At 40.4% G+C, this 25,134-nt stretch overlaps 1 protein-coding gene across 4 annotated transcripts in view; it reads right to left on the bottom strand.

Annotated features, from left to right (window-relative positions):
• Positions 1-25,134, bottom strand: part of cdk5rap1 (CDK5 regulatory subunit associated protein 1) — a 128,574-nt gene that overhangs the window by 81,682 nt on the left and 21,758 nt on the right. For all 4 annotated transcript variants that reach the window (XR_010900538.1, XM_067430986.1, XM_067430985.1 and 1 more), the window contains exons 6-7: positions 12,448-12,568; positions 12,113-12,346 (exon numbers count right to left, since the gene is read on the bottom strand). Coding sequence is in view for 3 of the 4 variants with exons in the window: in XM_067430986.1 (XP_067287087.1) it covers positions 12,113-12,346; positions 12,448-12,568 (355 nt within the window). In the remaining variant the exon portion in view is untranslated. The remainder of the gene's footprint in view (positions 1-12,112; positions 12,347-12,447; positions 12,569-25,134) is intronic.

The following is a 25,134-nucleotide window of genomic DNA, read 5'->3' as shown; positions in this document are numbered from 1 at the left end:
TACAGTCTGTCCCAGTTGTTCGCGTGAGCGACAGTTTGCAAGTAAAAGTCTATGTCTTTTAAGTATGCGTGGACGTCGTGTCCTCCTGCCGGGTCTGGGCTGAAGGTAGGAATATTTCTGGCCAGCTTGTCAAGGTTCTTTGAAGCTTCGTGGCTGTTGACCTTGACTTCCTGGAAGGGCATCCTTTCCTCTGCTGCTGACGGGGATTCGTGGAGACTGGCGGGTGCTCTTTTAAACAGGGGGCTGTCATTCCCCTTCGTAGCTCTTGCGTCGTGGCTAAAATGTGCGGAGTAACTGGTCAGGGGAAACTGTGTGTTGTGTGTTTCCCCCTTCCGGTAACGTTGCACTATATATGATTGTCTCAGTTCTCTTTGCACCATGTCAAGTTCATTTTTGAGCTCGTGTCTTTGCTGGACGAGCTCGTCGATCTCGGCTTGTGCCGACTGCAAATGTTTTGCATAGACTTTAGCTTTAATGTCTCTGTCTTTAAGTTCATCATGGGCTCTTTCCAGGAGGGATTCGCCATGCCGAAGCTTTTCGTCGAGGTTTTTCCTGGCGTCTTTCTCTGACTGTATTCGTCGGTCGGTGTCACGACGGAGCTCCTCCAGGGTCTTTTGAAGTCTTTCTATTTCTTTTCTTAGTTCTTTGTCTGTTTCGTCGTCTTTCTCTGTGTCTAGAAGCTGATCTAGACGAAGCTGGGTGAGGGCTTGGTCTCTCCGGGCCTCCTTGGCTTGAAGCTTTAGCGTTGCTGCCTCCTGTTCCAGGTTGTCGTAGCTCCCTTCGCTTAGACGTGCCTGTGCGATGAGGACGTGGGCGAGGCTTCCGAGGATCTTGGCCACTTCCTTGTTGGAGTAGCTGTGCGTGGGGTCGTGTGTCATCAGCTGGTCTAGCTCGGTGTCCAGTTGCTCCTCGCTCGGCTGCCCCAGACTTCCTTGACTGGTGGCCGTTAGCGCTTCCAGCCATGTCGTTAGGCGATCCCACGGGACGGCGGAACTGGGTGCACGGAACATTACTGCGGACGAAAGAAACACAGCACACACACACACACAGAGAGAGAGCCAATGCAAGCTTGTTCTAAGCTAACGAGCTATCGTACGGATAGCTGGGAATTTTGGCTAACTGATGAAGACAGTTAGATAATTAGACAATTCAGACAATTAGGTGGGCGGTAGCCCTGGGGGTCACTTGGTGAACTGCTGCTCGGTCGTCCCGGGACTATCTAATTCTCCTTGGGGGTCTCTTGGTGAACTGAAAGAAACACAATCGTGATAGTCTAACAGTGAGGATAGGAAAGAGCACAGTGGAAACAAACACAAGATGAATTGGTCTGTAATGAAAGGAATGTCAGCGTGCGCGCCGGGAGTGTTAGGGAAAATTAATAGGCTTAATGCTCAAGATATACTAAAATTCGGCTTGTACTATGGGTTGTCCCATTTAGCTCATCCGGGGTGAATTGAGGTCGCTTAAGTGGAAGATTAAATATCAAGAGCAATTTAGAAAAAGGCAAAAGTTTCTGTCAAGTAATGATAAAACAAAAGGCACTTTTGATACCGTTTGTAATTACCAGACTGAGCTTTATTCCCAATGGGAGGGGAAAAGAAAACTTTTGCAGAGAGAAAAAAATAAATAAATAAAAATAAAAAAAATAAATAAAAATAAAATAATAATAATAATTTTTAATTAAAAAAATTAATTAAAATTAAAAATTAAAAATTAAAATAAAATTATAAATAAAATAAAATAAAATAAAAAAATTAGAAGCTCAACTTAATTCAAATTAAATTCAAAGCAAGTTTAAATGAAATTTAAATAAGCCTGTAAGGAAAATCAAATAAAAGAAAGCCAATCAAAAATCCTACCCTATAAGGATTAATCTCTAAATGGGAGTTATCCAAATAAAAGAATTAATCAGGAAGGGCGTAGGGATTTAGTGTTGCGCTGCCTTAACAGGGTATAGCCACACGGTGGCGTCCTTCCTTCCAATTGGACTGTCTGTGACTTAAACCTAATTTCACTTTGAGTTAGAGGAAGTTATGTTTCTTTTTTAAACTTCAAATTCGAATAAGGGTGTTTAATCAGCGAGAAAGGAGATTTGGTTGTTGCTAGAAAAATTGTATAAATGAAACTGTGTACAACAGTAAGCAATAAACAATTTATAGGCTCAAACTTATTTTGTTAAGGCAGAATCACATAACGGAGAGTGAAACTATCCGAATTTATCCACACGATGGCGCTATTGCGCCCGCCCTAGACTACAGTTAGTTAGGCGGAAATGCTCACCAGATGGCTTTGTCTGGTTCTAGAGTCGCCCTCCGGCGTGCTGCAAGCGGCGTTGCAATTCTTGAGTCGCCCTCTGGCGGTTTGCAAGCGGCGTTGCAATTTCTGAGTCGCCTTCGCGTTTTGCAAGCGGCGTTGCAATTCTTGAGTCGCCCTCTGGCGGTTTGCAAGCGGCGTTGCAATTTCTGGGTCGCCCTGGCGTTCTTCGCTTTACTGGCTCTTGCAAATCATTTACAAATGACTGGTGCTCTAGATGCACGCGTAACAAGACGGGTGAATGCAGGGATTTTCCGTCTGCCTATTCACGCATTTTACATGGACTCCAATAGACATTTATCAATATGGCTGACGGTTTTCAGCATCTCTGATTCAAATGTTTTAGGTCTCAAGTCTTTGGTTAGCTAAGCCAGACTTAAACCAGGAGTTATCGTTTATCTTAACGATATAATAATTATTCTGAGGCCCCTTATATTGTACAGGAGAGTCTCGTCCTGTCCCAATATTCCGCACAGATAGAAACTTTTTGTAGTTCAGATCAAGCGGGATAACGCAACGTACGTGTCTACAGACATCATCAAAATCTCATTATTTTGATGGAACACATAATATATTGCTCGAGTCAAATGTATGGGTTTCCTACAATACATTTGTTTGGAAATCACGCGGATAAAACCTATTGCGCCTACGGCTGCAGGGGGTTTCGGAGATCACGCGGATTTTCGTACCGTTCATATTTTTATTAATATAATCCGGCTACTTCAACATTTCTCAGCATCTGTTTATGCTTGGGTTCGCCTTGCGCGTACCGTTCAATTCACAAAACAACACCAACACCAAAACAAAACGAAACAAAAACGCGCGTGCAGGTTATTAATACCTCAAAAATACACAATGAATAGAATATGAATATTATTCACACATACACAAACGTTTGAAACTTGCCCGCATTCTCCACCAAATACATGTAACAACAACGACTCATGAGTTTAATGTCTCGGGGAATAATTAACTCAAAAGGGATTTAATATTCAATATTCATGAATTTATGAATATAATTTGCCAGTTGTTCATTACGTATTAAAATTTTCCGATAGGGAAAATTGTTTAATTAAATACAAGTAACCCTTTATGAAATTGCCTGAAATTATCCTACTAAGTTTGTCCTGCAAATTAGTTATAGACTTTTCAAATCAATTCTCAATAAAGGGATTACTGCTTTACGAGCGCATAAGAAACATTAACTTTACTGATCAGGATAAGTTCAATATTTCAAATGGTCATACAGTTTACTTTACTAACATAGTAGCATAAGCAGTTAGGTAACGTTTAGATCGCAAGTTTCATTGACTTTGTGTATGTGGCAGAATAACAGATTCAACTCATTAAATGTCTTTCGGAGGTTTAATAAACACAGACTAAAAATAACACTACAATTCACACAGAAAGTACATACTAAATATGCAACAAGAGAGTAGAAGTATAGATATTAACGAAAGAATACATAAAAGAGAATAATGAATAGACTGAAGTTAGAGAGAGATAAAAGAGAGAGAGAGAGAGACAAAGAGAGTGAGAGAGAGAGACAAAGAGAGTGGGGGAGGGTAAGAAACAGCTTTCCTTCAGTTCAACCAAATACGACCTTCACGGAGTTAATTTATCCCAACGGGAGAATAACACACCCTCTTTACAGCAGTAAGAAATAGAATACTTGCATTCTTTTTGGTTTCGTTTTGGCTTCTCGCTTGTGTGCGTATGTGTCTCTGCGTGTCTCTGCGTGTCTCTGCGTGTCCGGCGGTCCTTTCCGAGGTTGGGAGGGAAGCGGCTGTTTGCTTTAGCGATGCTTCGTGTTCTTGAAGATCGGATTGTAGAAGAGAAGATTTTTGGAAGAGATGAGGCCTGCTTGGAGGGCCTGCATTGGTGGCCTGGCTTGAGTGCCAGCCCCCCCCCCCCCCCCCCCCCCGTGGGTGTTGGCTCCCACAGGAGAGAGAGGAGAAGTGAACAGAGCGGAGTAAGAGAACAAGAAGAGGGAAGAGGCTGTCTTCACTGGTCTTTTAAGGTCTGGAAATAGTCCCACCCTCCAGGGTTAGACTTAACCAATGAGAGTGTTGGGATTTCCCGGCGGGAAATTCCTCAGCAGACTTTATTGCCCTTTGTTTGAAAGTTCGACTCAGTGGGTCTCTGAGTCTTCATACTATAATTAATGCAACAAACACACACTGCATTTTCTGAATAAGTGATATACATGGAAGTGTAAGTCGTGAAGTGAGCATTAATTTGATAGGAGACATGACATATATGAGGTTATCTGAACTAGTAATTTGTTAAGACAAAGATAAAAAGATGCAAAATACCATACAGAATAAACATTTTACAAGACAGTTATGTGTTTACATATAATGTCCTGGGGTGCATGTTCATTTATAGATGGTTTGTCTATAATTTGAGGCAAAAGCTCTGTGTCTTTGTGTCTGAAACTTCATGTGGCCAAATTCCTTTCGGGGCCATAAAAACACCTTATCAGATGGTTTCCAGGGTGACTTAAGAATCTCCCTCTGCTGTGTTGGGGGAAGGTCTGCTAGTGAGCACACTTTCAAAACATATTTGTTAAATGTAACTGGCGATTGTGTGTTTGATTCGCCTGAGGCGCTACAAGTGTTAATGAAGAATTATTCATTAGTACTGCAGTAACTCTTTATTAGTTATGCATTAAGTAAGAAACAGTATTCTAAAGTGTTACCGTAAAAACTTATGGATACATAGCCTTCTTATAATTGTAACTTGTGAATGTACAACAGCACAAATTAACAAGGCTAAACCCAAGACCATTGATGCATGGCAATGTTTTTCCTCCAGCATATTGGAATATGTAAAGGAATAATAATGTAAAGTAGCTCTTTTTTATTTTTTATGTGATTTATTATTATTATTATTTAATTATATAATATATATATATATATATATATATATATATATATATATATATTTATTTATTTATATGTATTATCTTTTTATTTATTTTTCTATTATGATTATTATTATTATAGATTCATTTAATGATGACTCATCTGTTGCTTCCCCTTCCCTGTTGGTTTGTTTGATTGGATTTTATTTTGTTATATGTGAAACAATAAAAAGTTGATCACAAAAAAAAAAAGAAAAGAAGAATGACTTCAGTGCCGTTCTTTCTTAAAAAGGGAAGATGTGTTCGGAGTTTTGCTGACCGGATAAGGCGAATGTTTAATCTATCAACAAGCTCTGTTTCACCTTCGTTGCTCTGGTTGGTGGTAGCGCTATCCTATCGCGTGCAGAGGGAGTTTGAAAGACAACCATTTATCCCGACCCTCAGATTTGATTGTATGTTTTTTGGGGGGGTTTTTTTGTTTGTTTTTACTGTTTATGTTTTTACATGTAATCCCTTGGCAATGTTATTTGTTTGTTATTCGAGCATTAATAAAAACAAATTAAAATAAAAAAGCATGCAAAAAATCATACTTCAGTTCTCAAAAATATAAATATCTATTTTTTTACAAAATGAATAGAAGCCTTGCCAAATGACTATCATTTTAACTTATATGGTGGAGAAGGGGATGTTAGCTATCAGGATCGAGTGAGCGATCTATAAGCAACTAAAGTAGTATGACATCTACGGTTGTATTTTGTAATACAAAATAATATTAATCTTTGTCATTAGACTCACTGTTTAGTTTTCTATGGTACTTGGAGTTCCTATTGTTACTGTAGTATATCTTGCATTATCTGGACAATGCTGTCTTTCTAGGAAAATTTCAATTTAATCAGAAATTGTTTAAAGGGGTGATGAATTGAGGAATCAACTTTCCCTTGAGCTTTTGATATATAAAAGGTCATGGTAATATCCTCTAAGTTTCAGTGCTGAAAACTTCCTTGTTAGTCAAAGAAAAGCTTTTATGGACACCAGGCTCAGCAAACAGTCATGTACTTCTACTGACATTAGTGCGCGACAAAACACTACCTCTTCCACGCGTCTAATTCAGTAGCCTCGCCCACCGACTCATGGAGGGCTTGTGCTAGCTGGTTAACAACAATAACATGCGGAGGAAGATTAAGATATTGCACTATTCCTGGTTGTGGAAGAACATGGTCGCTGCATAAGCTTCCATCTGATCCTAATATGAGTGGTTGAACTTTATTTTTAATGAATTTCCAGCTCACGTGGGGAAGACAAAAAACACTTCAGTTCACTGCGGGATTGTTTGTAAACAAATCTCCGGTCGATGCTGGATTTAGATCCAACAGGAATGGTGCAACATGTGAGTAAAACGTGTTTTGATATGTAATATTATTGCATTGTTACAGATCGTTTAAAAAATTAGCATATGTGATAAAAGTTCATTATTTTCCATAATGTAATGATAAAAATTAAACTTTCATATAGTTTAGATTCATTGAACACCAACTGAAATATTTCAGGTTTTTATTGTTTTAATACTGATCTCAAAAAATTAGCATATCATGAAAAGGTTCTCTAAACAAGCTATCAACCTAATCATCTGAATCAACTAATTAACTCTAAACACCTGCAAAAGATTCCTGAGGCTTTTAAAAACTCCCAGCCTGGTTCATTACTCAAAACCGCAATCATGGGTATGACTGCCGACCCGACCCTGTCCAGAAGGCCATCATTGACATCCTCGAGCGAGAGGGTAAGACAAATAAATTTCTGAACAAATAGGTTGTTCCCGGAGTGCTATATTAAGGCAGTGTGAAGTCTTTGGGAAGGAAAAAGTGTGGCAAAAAACGCTGCACAACGAGAAGAGGTGACCGGACCCTGAGGAAGATTGTAGAGAAGGACCGATTCCAGACCTTGGGGGAGCTGCGGAAGCAGTGGACTGAGTCTGGAGTAGAAACATCCAGAGCCACCGTGCACAGGCGTGTACAGGAAATGGGCTACAGGTGCCGCATTCCCCAGGTCAAGCCACTTTTGGGATACAGAGAAGCAGCACTGGACTGTTGCTCAGTGGTCCAAAGTACTTTTTTCGGATGAAAGCAAATTTTGCATGTCATTCGGAAATCAAGGTGCCAGAGTCTGCAGGAAGACTGGGGAGAAGGAAATGACAAAATGCCTGAAGTCCAGTCAAGTACCCACAGTCAGTGATGGTCTGGGGTGCCATGTCAGCTGCTGGTGTTGGTCTACTGTGTTTTATCAAGGGCAGGGTCAATGCATCTAGCTTTCAGGAGATTTTGGAGCACTTCATGCTACCATCTGCTGAAAAGCTTTATGGAGATCGGAGATTTCGTTTGTCAGCATTACCTGACACCTACTCACAGTGCCAAAACCACTGGTAAATGGTTTACTGACCATGGTATTACTGTGCTCAATTGGCCTGCCAACTCTCCTGACCTGAACCCCATAGAGAATCTGTTCTTTTATTGGTCGGATGAAATATGCTATTTTTTTTGAGATAGGAATTTGGGGTTTTCATGAGCTGCATGCCAAAATCATCATTATTAAAACAATAAAAGACCTGAAACATTTCAGTTGGTGTGCAATGAATCTAAAATATATGAAAGTTTAATTTTTATCATCACATTATGGAAAATAATGAACTTCATCACGATATGCTAATTTTTTTTAGAAGGACCTGTATACGGCCTCAGATTACTATTGTTCAACATTCACTGCTCGTTAAACATCACACTATATTACTTTTTCTGGATATCAGAAAGAAGACTCCAGCTTCGATATTTGAACACTGTTTATGATAAAACTGGGTTGCAGTGACATTAATTTCCTAATTTATGTCAGGAGTGCATTATAATCGATCCGTTATGAACGATATTTTAAATAGATTTTCACACGCACGTTCATTCCCTCTCGTCTGCACTGGTTCATTTGTGTTCATGGAGATCGCAAAAAACAGCTTTCAGTTTAGCTCTTAGTTCAAAAGTGCTTATATTTGGAGAAACACTGACATATCACATGTTTGCAAAATATATTTTGTCATACAGAACACCATTTCCATTCATTTCTCACTGAATTTTTCCATATAAAAGAGTTAAAACATGCACTTAGCTCTCTATGGGTCTCCTGTTAATGATATGCGTCATATATCAGTCATCAGGCGTTCATTTGCCCTCTGATCTGTCAATCTATGATATTGCTCAACACCACCCTCGCATGACGCACTCCTCCTGTGTGGACATTTCCTTATTCTGGCTCTGTGAAGAACGAGTCTATTCTACATTTCTACGCGTGAACTTAGAAGCTAATAAACACACGATAACTATGGAATAAGGTTTTTGTGTGATTTGTCATGTGATTTCGGCTATTTTATATCAACAATGGATGTTTACATTATGACTGCTAACAGGTGTAGCGATTAGCTCCATATAAAATGATAAATATAACATGTTTTACCATCACCATTTGAATGAAAATCCCATTAAATCACGACAGGAAACCAATAAAATCACTCGATGGAGGTCTAAAGTGAGATAAAGAATGAAGGTGTAATTTCAATGTTTTAAACTGTGTTATGTAGCTTGATGCTAACTGAAGCTCTGATACACCTGTTGGAGCAGAGCTTTGTCTATTTCTGTTACAATAATTCACAGAATGAGCTTTTAGTTTAGTTTTTATTTTTATTTTTAGAAAGACAAGCTAATGTGGAGTACTATATGAAATACTGTGCTGTTGATGGGTAATTTAGGCATGCATAACGTTACGTTATAATCAGGGCTTGACATTAACTTTTTTGCTAACCAGCTACCGTGGCTAGTGGTTTTCCAAAGATACTACAACTCAGCATTTTCACTGGCCACAATTTTGCGGTTTGGAAATTACATTTTATATGATTAAAGTTGACTTTGGCATGCTTAAATTAGTTGATTTTGAGTCATTTTACTTGATTTGGAAGATTTAAAACCCTTTCAAACTTTCAAATGCAGAGTGACCACCCAAATCAAGACTACATTGACTAAAAATGACTAAAGAGAATAAAATGCAGAATGTTTCCTGTGATGGGTAGGTTTAGGGGCAGGGGCAGTGTAGGGGAATAGAAAATACGGTTTGCACACTATAAAAACCATCTATGGAGAGTCCACACAAAGATAGTAAACCAGGCGTGTGTGTGTGTGTGTGTGTGTGTGTGTGTGTGTGTGTGTTCTATCTCCATGGAAAAAAAGTTTCATTTATTCGTCAAGAGGTGGCCATGCAGGACCCCTATGCTTTAAATAAGAGGTTTTTATTCAACAGACACAATAGATTCTTTTAAAACTTTGCACTGAAGACGATTTCTCTTTTGTCACCGCACGGATGACGCGCGTGCAACAGCGAACTGAGCACTCGGAAACAAACGTCAACTAGATAGTGCGCGTATACAGTGCACGCGCCGAACCCGTCTTTCCGCGCTCACTGCCAAAGCAGTCCTTTGGAAGGTTCACGCGCAATGTGAAGTATATCGGCGACTTGGCAGGTGTGTTTCCAATTTGAGCTTGATCTTCAGAAATGCTTGGGAAAGTGCAAACGAAAAATTTAGTTAATCTAGTAGCGTCACTACTTGTAGCGACACTGAACTGATAGCGCGTGTGACAGACAGAGAGCACGCTTCTGTTGTGTGTCATTCAGCGCGATTCCGCCTATCCCGCCTTCACTTACTGCAAGTTGATCGATAAAGAATTGTAATAAAATTTTAATTTTGTGATACAACGGTCTTGGCATTTCATTTGGCTGTAGGCTGAAATTATATTTACAGTACCATCCTACGAAGTACCACAACGTCCAATAGGAAAATTCAACTGCAATAGCTACCGTTCAACCTTAAGAGGGCAGCACTAAGACGTTTTTACACCATATATTATAGAATTAAAACACTTTATACCCAAATGTCAAAACATTTACTCTAATCAATAAACAGCAATAATAAAGCCCCAGTCTTGCAGATCATTAACTAAAAAAAGTTGGTTTAGGGTTTAGTTACCCTTTAATAAAATTCAATATTGATGGAAAAAGTCATTAATATATAAATTAATTAATATATTACATTTCAGTAGAAAATCTCTAACTTAAATTATTAAAATTAACTTAAATCATTAATCCAGTGTTTCCCAACCTTTTTTCAGTCATGGCGCCCTTTGAAAATGTTCTTAAAGGGTTACTTCAGCGATTAGCATATGGCTTTGTATCAGTAGAAACCCTGGAGAATATTCAAATTATTGTGCTTTCCCCCCTCATATCTCCCTGAGACGAGAGATTTATGCATTTTATTTCTGGAAAAATTCCTCCTATGATGCAAAATGACGATTTTTGCATCATAGGAGGAATGTTTGCCCAGAGGCTAAAGACTACAGCCAGCAGAGGGAGCCATTTCCGCATGTTTTGAATCCGGCATTGGGGGATGGGAGATTACACTCAGCTTGCAGGGAGAGCTCAGCTTGCAGACAGGATCATTTAAACGGAGCTATGGTGAGCAATGTAAGTCTTTTAACTTCTCAAATTCATTTCTATGAAAGTTAAGCTTGCAAAGGCATGAACTGAAACACACCAGACTGAACTTGCGTTGTGAATGTATGCCGCGAGTGTCGTCGCGATTACCTCAGCTCTCATCACTCCTGCAGTTAGTGCTCAGTGCTGTGAGACTCGCGCGGTGACTCACTCATTATATTGAACACACACGTTCAGTTTTTAATTGTAGTGTCTCTAACTCAGTCACAGTAATGAAGTTGTTGGCGTTGGGAATGGCCTCACAGGGCAGCGAAGCATTCTGGGAATTGTAGTCTTTCATCCCCATGGGACAAAAATACATTTTCTGTCTTTTCTCAGTCTATAAGACACCAAATTCAAAAATAATTTCACATTTCTACTGCATTGATGGCCCAGTTTAAATACAGATTCATCTTCCCAGCGCTGAAGTACCCCTTTAATTTTGTGGCACCCCCTCAAAACGCTAGGGGTGTAACGGTACAGATTGCTCACGATTCAGTTTATATCACGGTTTTAGGTTCACGGTTTCTGTATGGTTCGGTATGTTCATGGAAAAAATGACTACTGTCAAATAAAAATAAAGAAAATAAGAACAAATAACTTAAATAAAAGCAGCAGCACAAATAATTACTATTGAGCAAAGATAGGCTACTAATAAAATAATGCTTTTCAGGTGGGTCTAACATTAGATTTTAGGTAAATAAATTGAATAAAGGGTTAGGGTACATGTAATTGGTCAAATCGGATATTCCCCAGTAAATGCGAGTCGTACATCATTGAAAAAAGGACGGAGGCGAAAGACGTCAACTCAGGTGGAAACAAACTGCGATCCAGTGTTGGCAAGTCTGCGGTTTTCATGCGAAATTGGGCTACTTTAACACAGTTTTGAGTTGCAATTGGGCGGGTTTTGTTGTGAAAACCTGGCAACCCCATCAAAGGCTCTCCTCCGCCTTAAGAGAGAAATGTTTTGCCGACCTTTAAAAATGTGTGGAACTGTGCAGACAGCAAAACATTGTGCAATCATTTTGTCTGCTTCCATTGCATATCGGGCTGTTTTACTTCCTTTCACCGGTTAAGAACGTCTTGGGCTGTTTTGCCAGTGTACAGTGTAAATGCAAATATCATATACGGGTCGCTTTTGAAAAGATGATGTAAGCGGGTCGTCAAAAAAATCGGATATAGTCACCAAATCGGAATTGTGCATCAAGACCTGCAGTGTAAATGCAGCCTAATAGACTGTCATTTTACTGTGGCTTAAGCGTTCACTTTTACACCTAGCTATCGTCCAGAAAATAAACCTCTCTAGAAATGTTATAAACAATTACAAAAAATTGTATTGTATCCCTGCCTCAAATGTAACTTCATGGTACTTACCTCATCAGGAAAGTCTTTAGGATGTGGTGAGGTAAAGCGTATCCTCATATCGGGATCAATGAGAGACACTCTATCCAGAAGGTTGGCAAAGCGAAGGCCTCCCTGTTTTGTGCGGTAGACTGTCTTAAATCCTCTGCTGAGCTGAGTGTTGCCCTCAGAACAGATGACCTGGTCTTCAGACAGGTCCCTATAGCTGTTCACATTTTGCCCCAAGAGGGTTACCTCCTTCACCCCCTACACACAAACACACGCATTAACTCACCATCAAAGATCTGAAAAAAACAGTTGGCTTTTAATCTAGGATTATTACATACTGAAAACTTTTACCATTCTACCTGATCTGAAAGCATGCGGACCTCCTCCACGATAGAAGACAGAGGTCTGCTCCTCTCTCTGCCACGGGTGAAAGGCACTATACAGTAACTACACATGTTATCACAGCCACGCATGATGGACCTGCAAAACCAACCCAATGGATGAGATTTTCATTGTTGAATGTGATAAAATATATATGATATTATATATTTAAATGACACATTTTAATAAATATTACAATTTAAATATTATATATTTAAATGTCTGATGTCGAAATGCAGTAAATACAAATACAAGGAATTTTGAAAAAGGTGTCCTTTTAACGGTGTCATTAACTGGCTTTTTAATTTTTTTTTATACTCTTTTCTGAGGTCAACTAATGACGTTTGTGTGGTTTTTACATTCAAAAACATCCTAATGAATAAAAAATAGGCGATTTTCTACACTTGTTTTGAGTCACTTGTTGTACATTTATCGTCTTAGCGACCAAGAATAACGAAGTGAGACATTGCTTAAATTTAGACGTTTAATAAAGAAAAAAAACGAGTAAATACAGTGTGTGCTTGCTTAGCAAAATCATTAACAAGATGGCTCCTTGTCAAATTTCCCAAACATTAACAAACATCAAGTCTGTTTTTAACCACATATGAATCTGACACATAAGCTGTTAATCTTAGTGTTGAGTATTAACGGTCAGTATTAATGTTAACTTATTCATTTTAACTGATTAACTATTCTTTTAAATAGTCTTCTAACAAATAAATTCTCATCATCTCTCTCCCGAACGCTGGGTTTTGATGGGCGTGCCGTACTGGAGACATGGAAGTAAACGCCCATGGCTAGGACTGGATAAGATTTGATGAGCTTAAGCTCCCCATTCAGTACACATGAGGGATTGTTTTGAAAGCAGCAACCAGAAAGATTCTCTTGATCACAGGGTTCGTAAACATCTTTATCAAAAAAACATAATGGATATTTTGTGTTCGTAAACATCTTTATCAACAGGGTTCGTAAACATCAAACAGGGTTCGTAAACATCTTTATCAAACAAACATAATGGATGCAACATGGTGGATATTTATCATCCACCCGCGATTGATTAGAATATTAATTTTGTATTACTTGGCCCACCAAATTGGAGGATATAATTGCAAACCGCACGCACACACACACACACACACACACACACACACATTTAAATGTCAAGTCAAGAGAGTGAATAGCGCAGTTTAAGAAATTTATATTATTTCACTATTTAAGATTCACCGTCCTGTCATCTGGCTTATGTTATGGTAGCCTGTCTGGAAAACACATAGCACATTGTTTTAAAATCGGCCCATTACTATACAAGTTGTTATTTAGATTTGTTTTGCGCACAAAAACTATTCTCGTCGCTTTATAAAATTATTGTAGAACCACTTTAGTGAGATGGGCCTTTTACAACGACTTTAAGATGGTATAGCAAAGCATTACGTTAGATCTTTTATAACATAGCTCAGGATCATCTTTAAAAAAGTTTGTTTGTCGTAACTTAAAAATAAATCCCATCGTTTTTGCCTATAAATGCAATTTCACTTCATTAATTTTTTTTAACTGGTGTCAACTACAGAGGACATATCATAACATATGGATACAATATAATTTTTCAAAAAAATAAATGTGTCCTTTGTTTCTTGCTCTAAACCAGGGATTCCCAAAGTGTGTTGCGCACACCCCCAGGGGTACGCGAGCTGCCACCAGGGGGTTTGTGAGAGGAAAAATGTAATGGCGGTCTGTTTTTTTAATGGGATTTTCCATACAATATTTAAAAAAAAGGACAAGATGATCGCGGAAGATTTGGTTTCAAAGTAAAATGTAAAAGTGCCTATTTAGGTGAGTTTGTCATTGTGTGTTGTTGTGTTTTTCATTAAGAATAATAGGCCAATTAACCTACAGTTCAAGCAACCCGCCCCTGAATCGGCGCTAAGTCTAAACCGAAACTAAAATCTGCTCAGCCGCACAGAGCGTGCATGTACTGACGAGCTGTCAATCACGGTGATTAACCTTATTCAAATTTCAGATGTTTTTTCTGTTTTGAATGAGACATGTCCTCCTGGCTACTGTTATTTCCAAGAAGCTTGTAGCTCTGGCCGTGGTGGTGGCCTGGCTGTTTTCTACTGCAGTGATTTGGATCTATTCCCTCTGGTCCTCCCTGAACTGACTTGAATGTTTGGGATTTAATTGTAAGAAACCTGAAAAATATTAACAAAGAAAACCTGAGCTTAAGCCTTCAACAACTCGATTCTGCACATATCCCATCAGTTACTGAGTCTGTGGAATTCTACAATAAGACACTGAGCAGCATTTTGGATTTCCATGCACCCATTAAAGTCAGAACAGTCACATTTCCCGCTCAGCTCCCTGGTTCACAAGTGACTTGCGGAAATGAAAGGCAACTGGACGTGACCTTGAACAATGGTATAAAAACTCAGAGCTAACTGTTCACAAGCTGGCCTACCGGGACCACCAAAAAGCTTATTTGAAGTCAATCAAAGAAGCACGGTCAAGGTATTATTCAAATATTATTCAAGATAGTCCTGGCAATTCTAAACGGCCTAAAACCTTAAATTGCTCCTCTCATTGGGTCAACAGAAGAACAATGTAACAATTTCATGACCTTCTTCAGAACAAAAATTATTCAAATTCGTTCACCCCTCTCCGTTTTCTCCTCAACGTCTGTTCCAGCTGCCAATCCGCAGCTTGGTATCTCAAGGCTATTCTGCTGCTTCCCAGAAGTTACTTAACTTGAGGTTGGGGCAACCATCAGTTCCTCCACCTGCGCCCTTGACCCCTTCCCTACAGCTCTGGTGAAAGAAAATATTTCTGCCATCAGTCCCCTCGTCACCATGATAATAAACCAATCCCTTCAGTCTGGTCAGGTACCGTCTGTCCTAAAACCGGCTATAATTAGATCGTTACTCAAGAAACCCTCCCTCGATCCTCAAACTCTTGCTAATTATAGGCCCATATCCAACTTGCCATTTATTTCAAAGGTTTTGGAGAAGGTAGTTGCCAGGCACCTCGAGGACCATCTCAATGACAACAACATTTTTGAAAAGTTCCAATCCGGCTTCCGTTCTGGCCACAGCATGGAAACAGCCTTAGTGAGGGTTAAAAATGACCTGCTAATGACAGCTGATGCCGGGTCACCATCACTCCTTGTCCTCCTGGAGCTTTCTGCAGCATTCAACACGGTTGACCATGGGATACTTCTCAAACGACTGTCTCATTCTATTGGACTTGATAACACTGTCTTGCAATGAGTCATACCTCGCAGACAGATCTGAATTTGTGGCCATGGGTAGCTCAAGGTCCCTTTCACATGCGGTTGGTTGCGGAGTACCTCAGGGCTCAGTTTTAGGACCTCTCTTATTTAATCTCTACATGCTTCCTTTATGTAAAGTCATCATTCGCTTGAGAATTTCATTGCATTGCTACGCTGATGATACACAATTATCTATGAAAATTGACACTCATTCATCATTATCCTCATTGTCGTTATCATTATCAACACTTTCTGCCTGTCTGGAAGAGATAAGGACGTGGATGAACTACAACTTTCTCAAGCTGAACAGCTCTAAGCCAGAAGCCATCCTCATTGGTTCCCCAACGTTATTGTAAAACCACCCAAACATAAACCTAGCGTTCTCACAAAGCGTACTTTGTCATTACTCCATTGTTGTTCTATGTATAACGTTACACTTGTCTGACATGCAAAACCATTTTGCTTGCTACGGCTAATGTTTAGTCGCATACAATAGTCCATAAACCGAATCATGTCCTCATAAATTGTGAGTAAACACTGTGACGGGTCTCCTGTTACTATTGGTGTTGCCGACCGGTGGGTGTGGCCTAGACTCATCGGGAGAACGATGTGCACCTGGGCAGGCTCTTTGAGCAAATTATGTGCACCTGTTTCTTCCTCTATTTAAGTTGAGCCTTTGAGAGTCAACGGAAGGGGGACTTGAGGGACTTTGAGATAGCTACAGCTTGTGCAACACCGTCATGAGACCGTCCTGAGTTGGTTGCTACCTTTTTCAGTTTTGTTATGATTTTGTTTATCTTCTTTTTGATATTACTTTGAATTTGGTTCTGTTTGACTTTCTCATCATTTGTTCACCATAGATTTCTAGTTATTTTGCCTTGATTCAACATCTTATGTTTTATTACTTATGTAAATAAACCTTATATGTTGCAAAACCTCACCAACCTACTATGTCCTCCACTTATTTGTCGTGGCTTTGAGCCGGTCGTGACAACACACACAAATGTTGACAGGCCACTAAATACAGTAAATACCACAGAGACGGACGTCCTGCTGTTGTTGCTTCGCTCCACAAACACGCATCGACTCAATCCCCCTTGATTAAGACCCGCACCATTGGGGACAGAGCCTTCTGTGCCGCAGCTCCACGCCTGTGGAATGCCCTCCCTGAACATCTGAGGGCTCCACAAACAACGGATATTTTTAAAACGGGACTTAAAACGTACCTGTTTAGAAAGTCTTTCAATGTTTAAATTAATTAATTATTGCTATTTTATTTTATTTATTTGTTTATTAGATGAGTGAGTCGTGGGGGAGAGGACGCTGGCGTTGTCTGTTTGCCGCTTCTCCACCCACAAAATCATGTTGTACTATTAGATTTAGATTTTATTTTATTTCCTTATGTTTGTGACTAGTCTAACAGTCAGAGCTACTATTGGGGCTGTTGCTGATTGCTGGCAGCCACTGAGAGGACGTTGTTCGTCGTTTCGCCGTTTTCTACCGCTTCTAGTGTTTACGTTTGAATTGCTGCGGTTGGTTGGTTCTGGTTTGGAGGACATTTGGTGTTTCTCGCCGCGACTGCTCACTGGTGGTCTCCCTTGGGCTTGAGCTGCATGGTGGCTGAAGTTTGCACCGGGCTAGCGTCATCTGGGCCATCGTAATCGGCGTCCGGCATGATGTTGGGATGTTCCGCTTCTCGGCTGCGCCGCTGTTCCGTCCTGCATTGCGGCCGTGGAGCGGCTTGGACTTCTGCGCCGACCCCGGTGTGTACACAGAAGTGCCCGGAAAAATGTTCTGCCTCCTGCATGGTGCTGTGGCGATCCCAATCGTCTAAATCGTCATGAAGACCCATCATCTGGTCTTCAGCTGTCCTGCCTCGGCGATGTCATCAGGACACACTGCCGCTGGGAGAAACTTAAAACATGGACTACAGTGTGCTGCAGAGCTAACAGAGACTTCCACCATCAGCTGTTTTCTGTTCACCATCAGCTCTGTTTCTGTTCTGTTTTCTGTGTTGGTTGATTGTTTGTAGTATTCTATATTTTTACTTTTTATTCATTTTTTGTGTTATCCCCCCCCCCCCCCCCCCTTTGTTGCACTTTGAGATTCTTCGGAATGAAAAGTGCATTATAAATAAAATCTATTATTATTATTATTATTATTATTTTCCTCTATCTGTAGCACTGAGATTTTCTTTAAAATGTAAAGTGCTTTATAAATATTATTATTATTTTTATTATTATTCTCTTTAATGTTGTGGATTGTTTGTAACTTCATTGCAATTTAATTCAATGTACTGTCGTTCTAATTTCCATATATTGAAACTTTTTTAATGTTGTTATTGTCATTTGTGTTCTGGTTATTGCGCATGATTAAAGGAGTCGTTATATGGCGATAAAAAGCTTGGTTGGTTTTTTTGTTTTTTTGTTTTTTGAAGTGGGTATTGGGGGTGCGCCAACCCATTCGGGACATAGAAGGGGTTTCCCCAGGTAAAAAATGTTGGGAACCGCTGCTCTAAACATTCTAACGACATGAACAAATACAAAATTCGAAAAACTTTTTTTTTTTCTGGGTCCCAAGAGGATATACCTGAATATAAGATGAGGAGACGACCCCCCAATTTTCCAAATGTATTTTTGGGGGGGAAATATGTTTTTGTGGAAAAAATCTGGTTTTTAACAAAAAATACTTTTATTTGAAAATTCTACTGATAATTCATTGAAAAAAAAAATGTTTTAACATGATTCATTACAGGGCTCAACATTAATCATGTTCAAGTAAATCGGTCATTCAGTCATCTGAGTTAAAAATTTGCTTGTCTGGAAAAAATATTTAATTTTGTAAATATAATTTATTCTGAAGCAATATTCTCATCAGTGTTCAATCAGCTTTGACATATTGAAATCTGCATGTGTGATATGTTTACCTCTTTTCCCCCTAATCTTATATAATATACCAGTTTGGACGTTTGGACACATTACTATTCAAATTAATGTTTTTAAAAGAGTCTCTCATACTCATCCCATTTTCTGTTGAGAGTGGACATAATAATAAGGTTAATACAATAGTTGCTATGATCGTCACAGATTTTTTTTCTTCTTTTATCTCACAGATTAGAGAAAACTGTATCAGAACCACAGGGGTTAATTCTTTCCATCCATCTACCTAAATCTAGCATTCATCTATCCATCTATACCATAATCTATGATTATATGATGGGCAACAGAATATAGCACAGCATAGTTTGAAACCAAGGATTACGTCTCCAGTGAAACTGGATTCGCCGCCTTTCTGCATTCAATTCACATGGACTGACCATCCCACACTTGCAATGCAAAATTTCATTAGATAATAATTTATCTAGCACATGTCCTCATTTTTTGTGAACCTTTGAAATAAAAGTAACAATACTTCCAGCATGCTCGGCCACCAAAAAGGCTACAGTTATTTGAGGGTAGCAGTCTTCTGGGGATCAAATTTCCATAAGAACACGTAATGCAATATCTAGTTTTCTGTGTTCTCGTGTTTCTGAGAGCATATGAAATTAAATGTCCAGAATCATTTGTCGTCATATACAGTTACTTGAGGGTGGCGGTGTTCTGGGGATTATATTTCATTAATAACACATCAGAATATGTTGTAATGTGCAATGTGAAAATAAATTTATTTAGCCCTCTATGTGCTTGTTTATTTATATTTGTTTTAAAAACCTATGAAATCAAATTAAAAAATGGCACATCTAGTATGCTCTGTCGCCACATGCACTATATTGCCAAAAGTATTGGGACACCCCTTTAAATCAGTGAATTCCGTTGTTCCTATCACTTCCATGTGTATAAAATCAAGCGCCTATGCATGCAGAATGCTTCTACAAACATTTGTGAAAGAATGGGTCTCAAAATTTCCTCACTACTAAATTATTCACAGTCAACTGTTAGCAGTGGTGGGCTATCAGGCCACGATTCTCTGCTGGCCCTATCAAAATCAAAAATATATATTTTTCATAATTAAATTATTTAAAAATCACAAATCAATCTGAGCGTAGCTGACACTTCCTGGGGCTTCATCTGATTGGGCAAATAGTATAAACAGGCCAGCCATGTCTTCAGGGCTAAACATGATAGGTCAAATGTAGAGCTGCAACTAACGATTATTTTTTCTGTCGACTAATCGAACGATTATTTTTTCGATTAGTCGACTAATCTAACAATTATTTTTATTACAATAAATAATTAATATAATGTTCTTTTTTGTAATTAGCTCATGAATCCTTTGGGTAACTTTACAAAATAATATATAGGTACAACTTCTTATATAATATTTCAACCTTTATTCATTTTCAACCAATGTGGTTGAAGTTTTTACAGTATAAAATAATAAAGAGGCAAAGAAAATTATTTTACTATGGTAAATATGAGTTTATCATAGCGTTTATAATTAAACCACAGTAGCCATACATTTACAGTTGTCTGAGACGTCATGAAATGTTCTTTAGCATCACAAACCATAAAATGTAGTCAGGGTTCTGCTATGGTTTAGCATGGTTTCCAGAGATCTGGAGCTGATTCGGGCAATCAGCTCGGTAGCTCGGTGGTTTGTGACTGTTGTCTCGCGGTGCGCTGTCTTTTAAGGGGCCGTTCACATAATCACGTCTTTTGCGCGCTCAAGTTCATTATTTCCGATGTAGGCGGGCGATAAGCGCGCTGTTGTTAAGGCTGATGTCACGCGGCAGCGCTTCCGGGTCCAAACGCTCTTATGCCACAAGAAAAACTACAAAAGGTGCTAATATACACCCACAATGTGGTGTAATACTACAAAAAAGCTATAATCATAACCTTTTTCTCCAGATGGCCAGAGAGTGATTTATCTTTTTTAAATCGTTAAAATATTAATGTATGTGGCGCTGTGAGCACAGAGACTGTTGTGCAGACTGTAAGTATTTCAAATGTTAAACTTTTTTAAACGTTTGATGTTTACTATGAATAAATAGCGCTCATAAACGGGCGTCGATGGCATTCTCAAGTGAAACGAGTTGAGGCTTGGACCCAGAAGCGGCGTTCCTTACGTAATGACTTAACAAGCGGATAATGGAAGCGACGCGCTCGTTTTTTTCAGGCTCGTCCGCACCGCATCGAGTTAAAAACATCTAAACTTTTCAGAATGCCGCAAGCGCAAGAATATCCGACCTGAACCAGGAAGTTATTCACCAGATCACACGGAAACCAGTTAAACTGTAACACCGGAGAGCGCCGAGATGTTTTCCTCTGAGGTGTTCGCGCATCGCAGTTGTGCTGCCGTGGTACACCATATCGGTTTTGCTAAGGGAACAAAGGGCCATTTTATTTGTCCTCTGTTTAAAGTATTCCCATACGTTTGATAACAGCGGTCTCTGTTTTTGTGATAGAATGCAAGTTTCTCCATTCCCTGTATGCATTACGCGAGATGTAAACAAACAGTGTGACGCGTCGCACGCGCATTTCATGCACGTCGACGTATTTTTGTAGTCGACGTAATCGATGACGTCGACGCGTCGTTGCAGCACTAGTCAAATGTTTATTAGGCTATTTGTCACATGTAATAAACTGTTTCCTTTCGCTCCAGACCGCCAGAGGCAGTGCTGAAAGCACTAGTGGAAAACTCCTCATGTTCACGCTTGATCGAGAATCGAATGACACCTTGTGACTCGTGACGTGCCTTGAACTATAAATAACCCTTTAGCAAGTCACCTCGATCTCTTTCTCATTCTCGCAATTGACTATTTTTGCGCAGCTTGCTGCCGAAGAGCTCTTCAGAATTTTTCGTGAGCTGTTTTGTCTTGATTACTTTGCTTTAGCACACCGATCGTTGATTCCACACACATCTCGCGGTGCGCCACGATCGCATACACGTATTGCATCACACAGGGAGCTTCAGCTTCTGGATGCTGGCAAGTTTGAATACTTCTGTGATAATATTACACTCGAAAGCCCTGGCTGCCTCAGCTGAGAGCGTATACGGGCCTGATCGCGAGTGCTGGATTTATTGACTTTAGGGTGAGTATTGATCAACATGGATGTACATCAATGTTCTACATGCCCCAATCTAATGGAGATTATGGATGGACATCGTCAATGTCCTGCATGTCTTGGTATGGATCATCTTAGACAGGCACTGACTGAACCGTGTCCAGAATGCGGCATTATGCCGCTCGCTGTGAGTCATGCTCGTCTGGCGGGTCTAGAATCAGCTTCGGATAGTTTGCTACCGGCATCCGGCATCACAACAGCTGACCGTAAGCGTAAACAATCATCTCATGGTGAGAAGACAAAGAAAACTAGATTGTCTGATTTAGAATGTAAAGTTGATCAGCTGTCTTCTGCAGTAGAGCTGTTATTGCCACTTCTGTCTAAAGCTCAGGCTAAAACAGATGTACAAATTCAGCCCGAGTTATGTATGACCTCCCCACCAGTGATGCATACAGGACAGGATTTGGATGTGATGTCAGTGGCTGCCTCTGACTCAGTTTTTGAAACCATTCCAGACGTTACTCCAGGTGTGGAGGAAAATCTGCCTGCAGACCCATGCACAGCAATCTGACAGTGAGTCTGACAGGTGAATCATCTTCAGTTGTTGCATCCCTGGAAGGAACATTAAAAGCTATGCTTTCCCGCATAAATCTAGATTCCCCTCAACCAACAGTGGGGTCTGAGAATATTTTTTTACACCGTGCACAGAGAACATCTTTTACTATGCCTCAGTGCAATGACTTTACATCTGTATTGGTGTCTGCACTGCAAAATTAAACAAAGGCAATGCGTCCAGGACAGTAGGAACAATTTGCGGAGATTGCCCTTGGTACCTGGTCGAATTTTTGTACCAGCAGCACAGGAAGCTTTGGATCGGCGTGTGTCAGTGTCTGAAACTCGCTCCCGTCATGTGGGGACTGCCCCAGGTCTCAGACCTTCCTTAACAGCCTCCGGTGCTCGTTTTCACAATGTTGGTGTGAGACCCAATTATAGATCTTCTCAACATTTCCACCATCGGAACTCTCAGACTGCTCCACCACCTGCTTCACCTTCCCGTTGTGGTGGGACTCAATCACGCAGTCATCATTCTCACATCTGCCCGCCAGATATCTACAACAAAAACTCAAGTACGCAAAATGCAGAACACTGGATTTTGATAGCTATGATAACAACCCATTAGGACTAAGGCTGTTGCCCCAGCTGTTGTCGTTAATGCAGATTCAGTGGCCCAATTGGTTGGTTTTGTATGGCATTCTAGCTAAACGCGCAGCAATAGCCATCTACAACAAAAACTCACGTACGCAAAACATGCCCGCCTGAAGGCACAAATCCGGATGAGAGACGTAGATATGATCCAGGAGTGTGCGCTTTTTGGTCGTTGCTGTGGTGATCAGTAAGTGCTATTCTGTATTGGTCAAGTGCAAATGGAAAAGATGTGTCTTAAGATGTTTTTTAAAAATGGCTACAGACTCGGCAGCACGAATTGAGATCGGCAGGTCATTCCACCAGGTGGGAACGGTCCAGGAAAATGTCCGTGAGAGCGATTTCATGCCTCTTTGGGATGGAACCACGAGGCGCCGCTCCCTCGCAGAACGCAAGCTTCTGGAGGGTGTGTAAGTCTGAACAAGTGAGTTTAGGTATATTGGTGCAGAGCCAGTGGTTGTTTTGTAGGCGATAACTAGTGCCTTGAATTTGATGCGAGCAGCCATTGGCAACCAGTGCAGTTTGATGAAGAGAGGCGTAACATGCGCTCTCTTCGGCTCATTAAAGACCACTCTCGCCGCTGCATTCTGGATCAGCTGCAAGGGTTTGATAGTGCATGCTGGAAGCCCAGCCAGAAGAGCATTACAATAATCCAGTCTGGAGAGAACAAGAGCTTGAACCAGGAGTTGTGCAGCCTGTTCTGATAGGAAGGGTCTGATCTTTTTAATGTTGTATAAAGCAAATCTGCAGGACCGGGCTGTTGCAGTAATGTGGTCAGTGAAGTTTAACTGGTCATCAATCACAACTCCAAGGTTTCTTGCTGTCCTTGATGGAGTTATGGTCGATGAACCAAGCTGAATGGAGAAATTTTGATGAAGTGCTGGGTTGGTTGAGAAAACAAGTAATTCTGTCTTTGCAAGATTGAGTTTAAGATGATGCTCTTTCATCCAGTCAGAAATGTCTGTCAGACAGGCAGCGATACGAACACTGACTGTAGGATCATCTGGTTGAAATGAGAAGTAGAGTTGAGTGTCATCAGCATAGCAGTGATAGGAGAAGCCGTGTTTCTGAATGACAGAACCTAATGATGACATGTAGATGGAGAAGAGAAGTGGTCCAAGGACTGAGCCCTGTGGAACCCCAGTAGCTAGATGATGTGACTTAGACACTTCACCTCTCCATGACACCCTGAAGGACCTACCAGAGAGGGAAGACCTGAACCACTGGAGAGCAGATCCTGAGATCCCCGTCCTCTTAAGTGTTGACAGGAGGATCTGGTGGTTAACTGTGTCAAAAGCAGCAGACAGATCCAGCAGAATGAGCACTGAGGATTTGGAAGCTGCTTTTGCCAGTCTCAGTGCCTCAGTTACCGAGAGCAAGGCAGTCTCGGTCGAATGGCCGCTTTTGAAGCCGGATTGGTTGTTGTCTAGGAGGTTGTCCCGTTCAAGAAACATAGACAGTTGATTGAACAAACTCACTCAAGGGTCTTTGCAATGAAAGGCAGAAGGGATACCGGTCGGTAGTTTTCTAAAAGTGCTGGATTCAGAGAGGGTTTCTTAAGCAGTGGGGTTACCCGAGCCTGCTTAAATGCTGTGGGAAAGGTTCCCGTGTGAAGAGAAGTGTTGACAATGTGAGTGAGTGCAGGAGTGATTGAAGAAGAAATAGCCTGAAGGAGGTGAGTGGGTATAGGATCAAGTGGACAGGTAGTAGGGTGATTGGAAAGGATGAGTTTAGAAATATCTGCCTCGGAGAGTGGAGAGAAGGATGGAAGCGTGTTCGTGTTAGTTGTTGAGATGTGCGTGTCAGTTTGTGATGAGGAGAACTGTTTGCTAATGAGAGCTGTTTTGTTTGTGAAAAATGATGCAAAGTCATCAGCTGTAAGAGTTGATGAAGGAGGGGGAGGAGGAGGACAAAGGAGAGAGGAGTGTTTTAAAGAGTTGGCGAGAGTCAGAGCAATTGTTGATTTTGTTGTGGTAGTATGTTGTTTTAGCAGTGGAGACATTTGTAGAGAAATAAGAGAGAAGAGACTGATAAAAGGCAAGGTCAGAATAGTTTTTAGATTTCTGCCATTTCCTCTCTGCCGCCCTGAGTCCAGAGCGATGTTCACGGAGAACATCAGACAGCCAGGGGGCAGATGGGGTGGGGCGGGCTGGTCTGGATGAAAGGGGGCAAAAACTGTCTAAGGATGATGTTAG

The sequence above is a fragment of the Pseudorasbora parva genome, chromosome 22, assembly GCF_024679245.1.
Source record: "Pseudorasbora parva isolate DD20220531a chromosome 22, ASM2467924v1, whole genome shotgun sequence".
NCBI lineage: Eukaryota > Metazoa > Chordata > Actinopteri > Cypriniformes > Gobionidae > Pseudorasbora > Pseudorasbora parva.
Note: the sequence above shows the minus strand (reverse complement) of the source record. Positions and strands in the feature narration are given on the sequence as shown.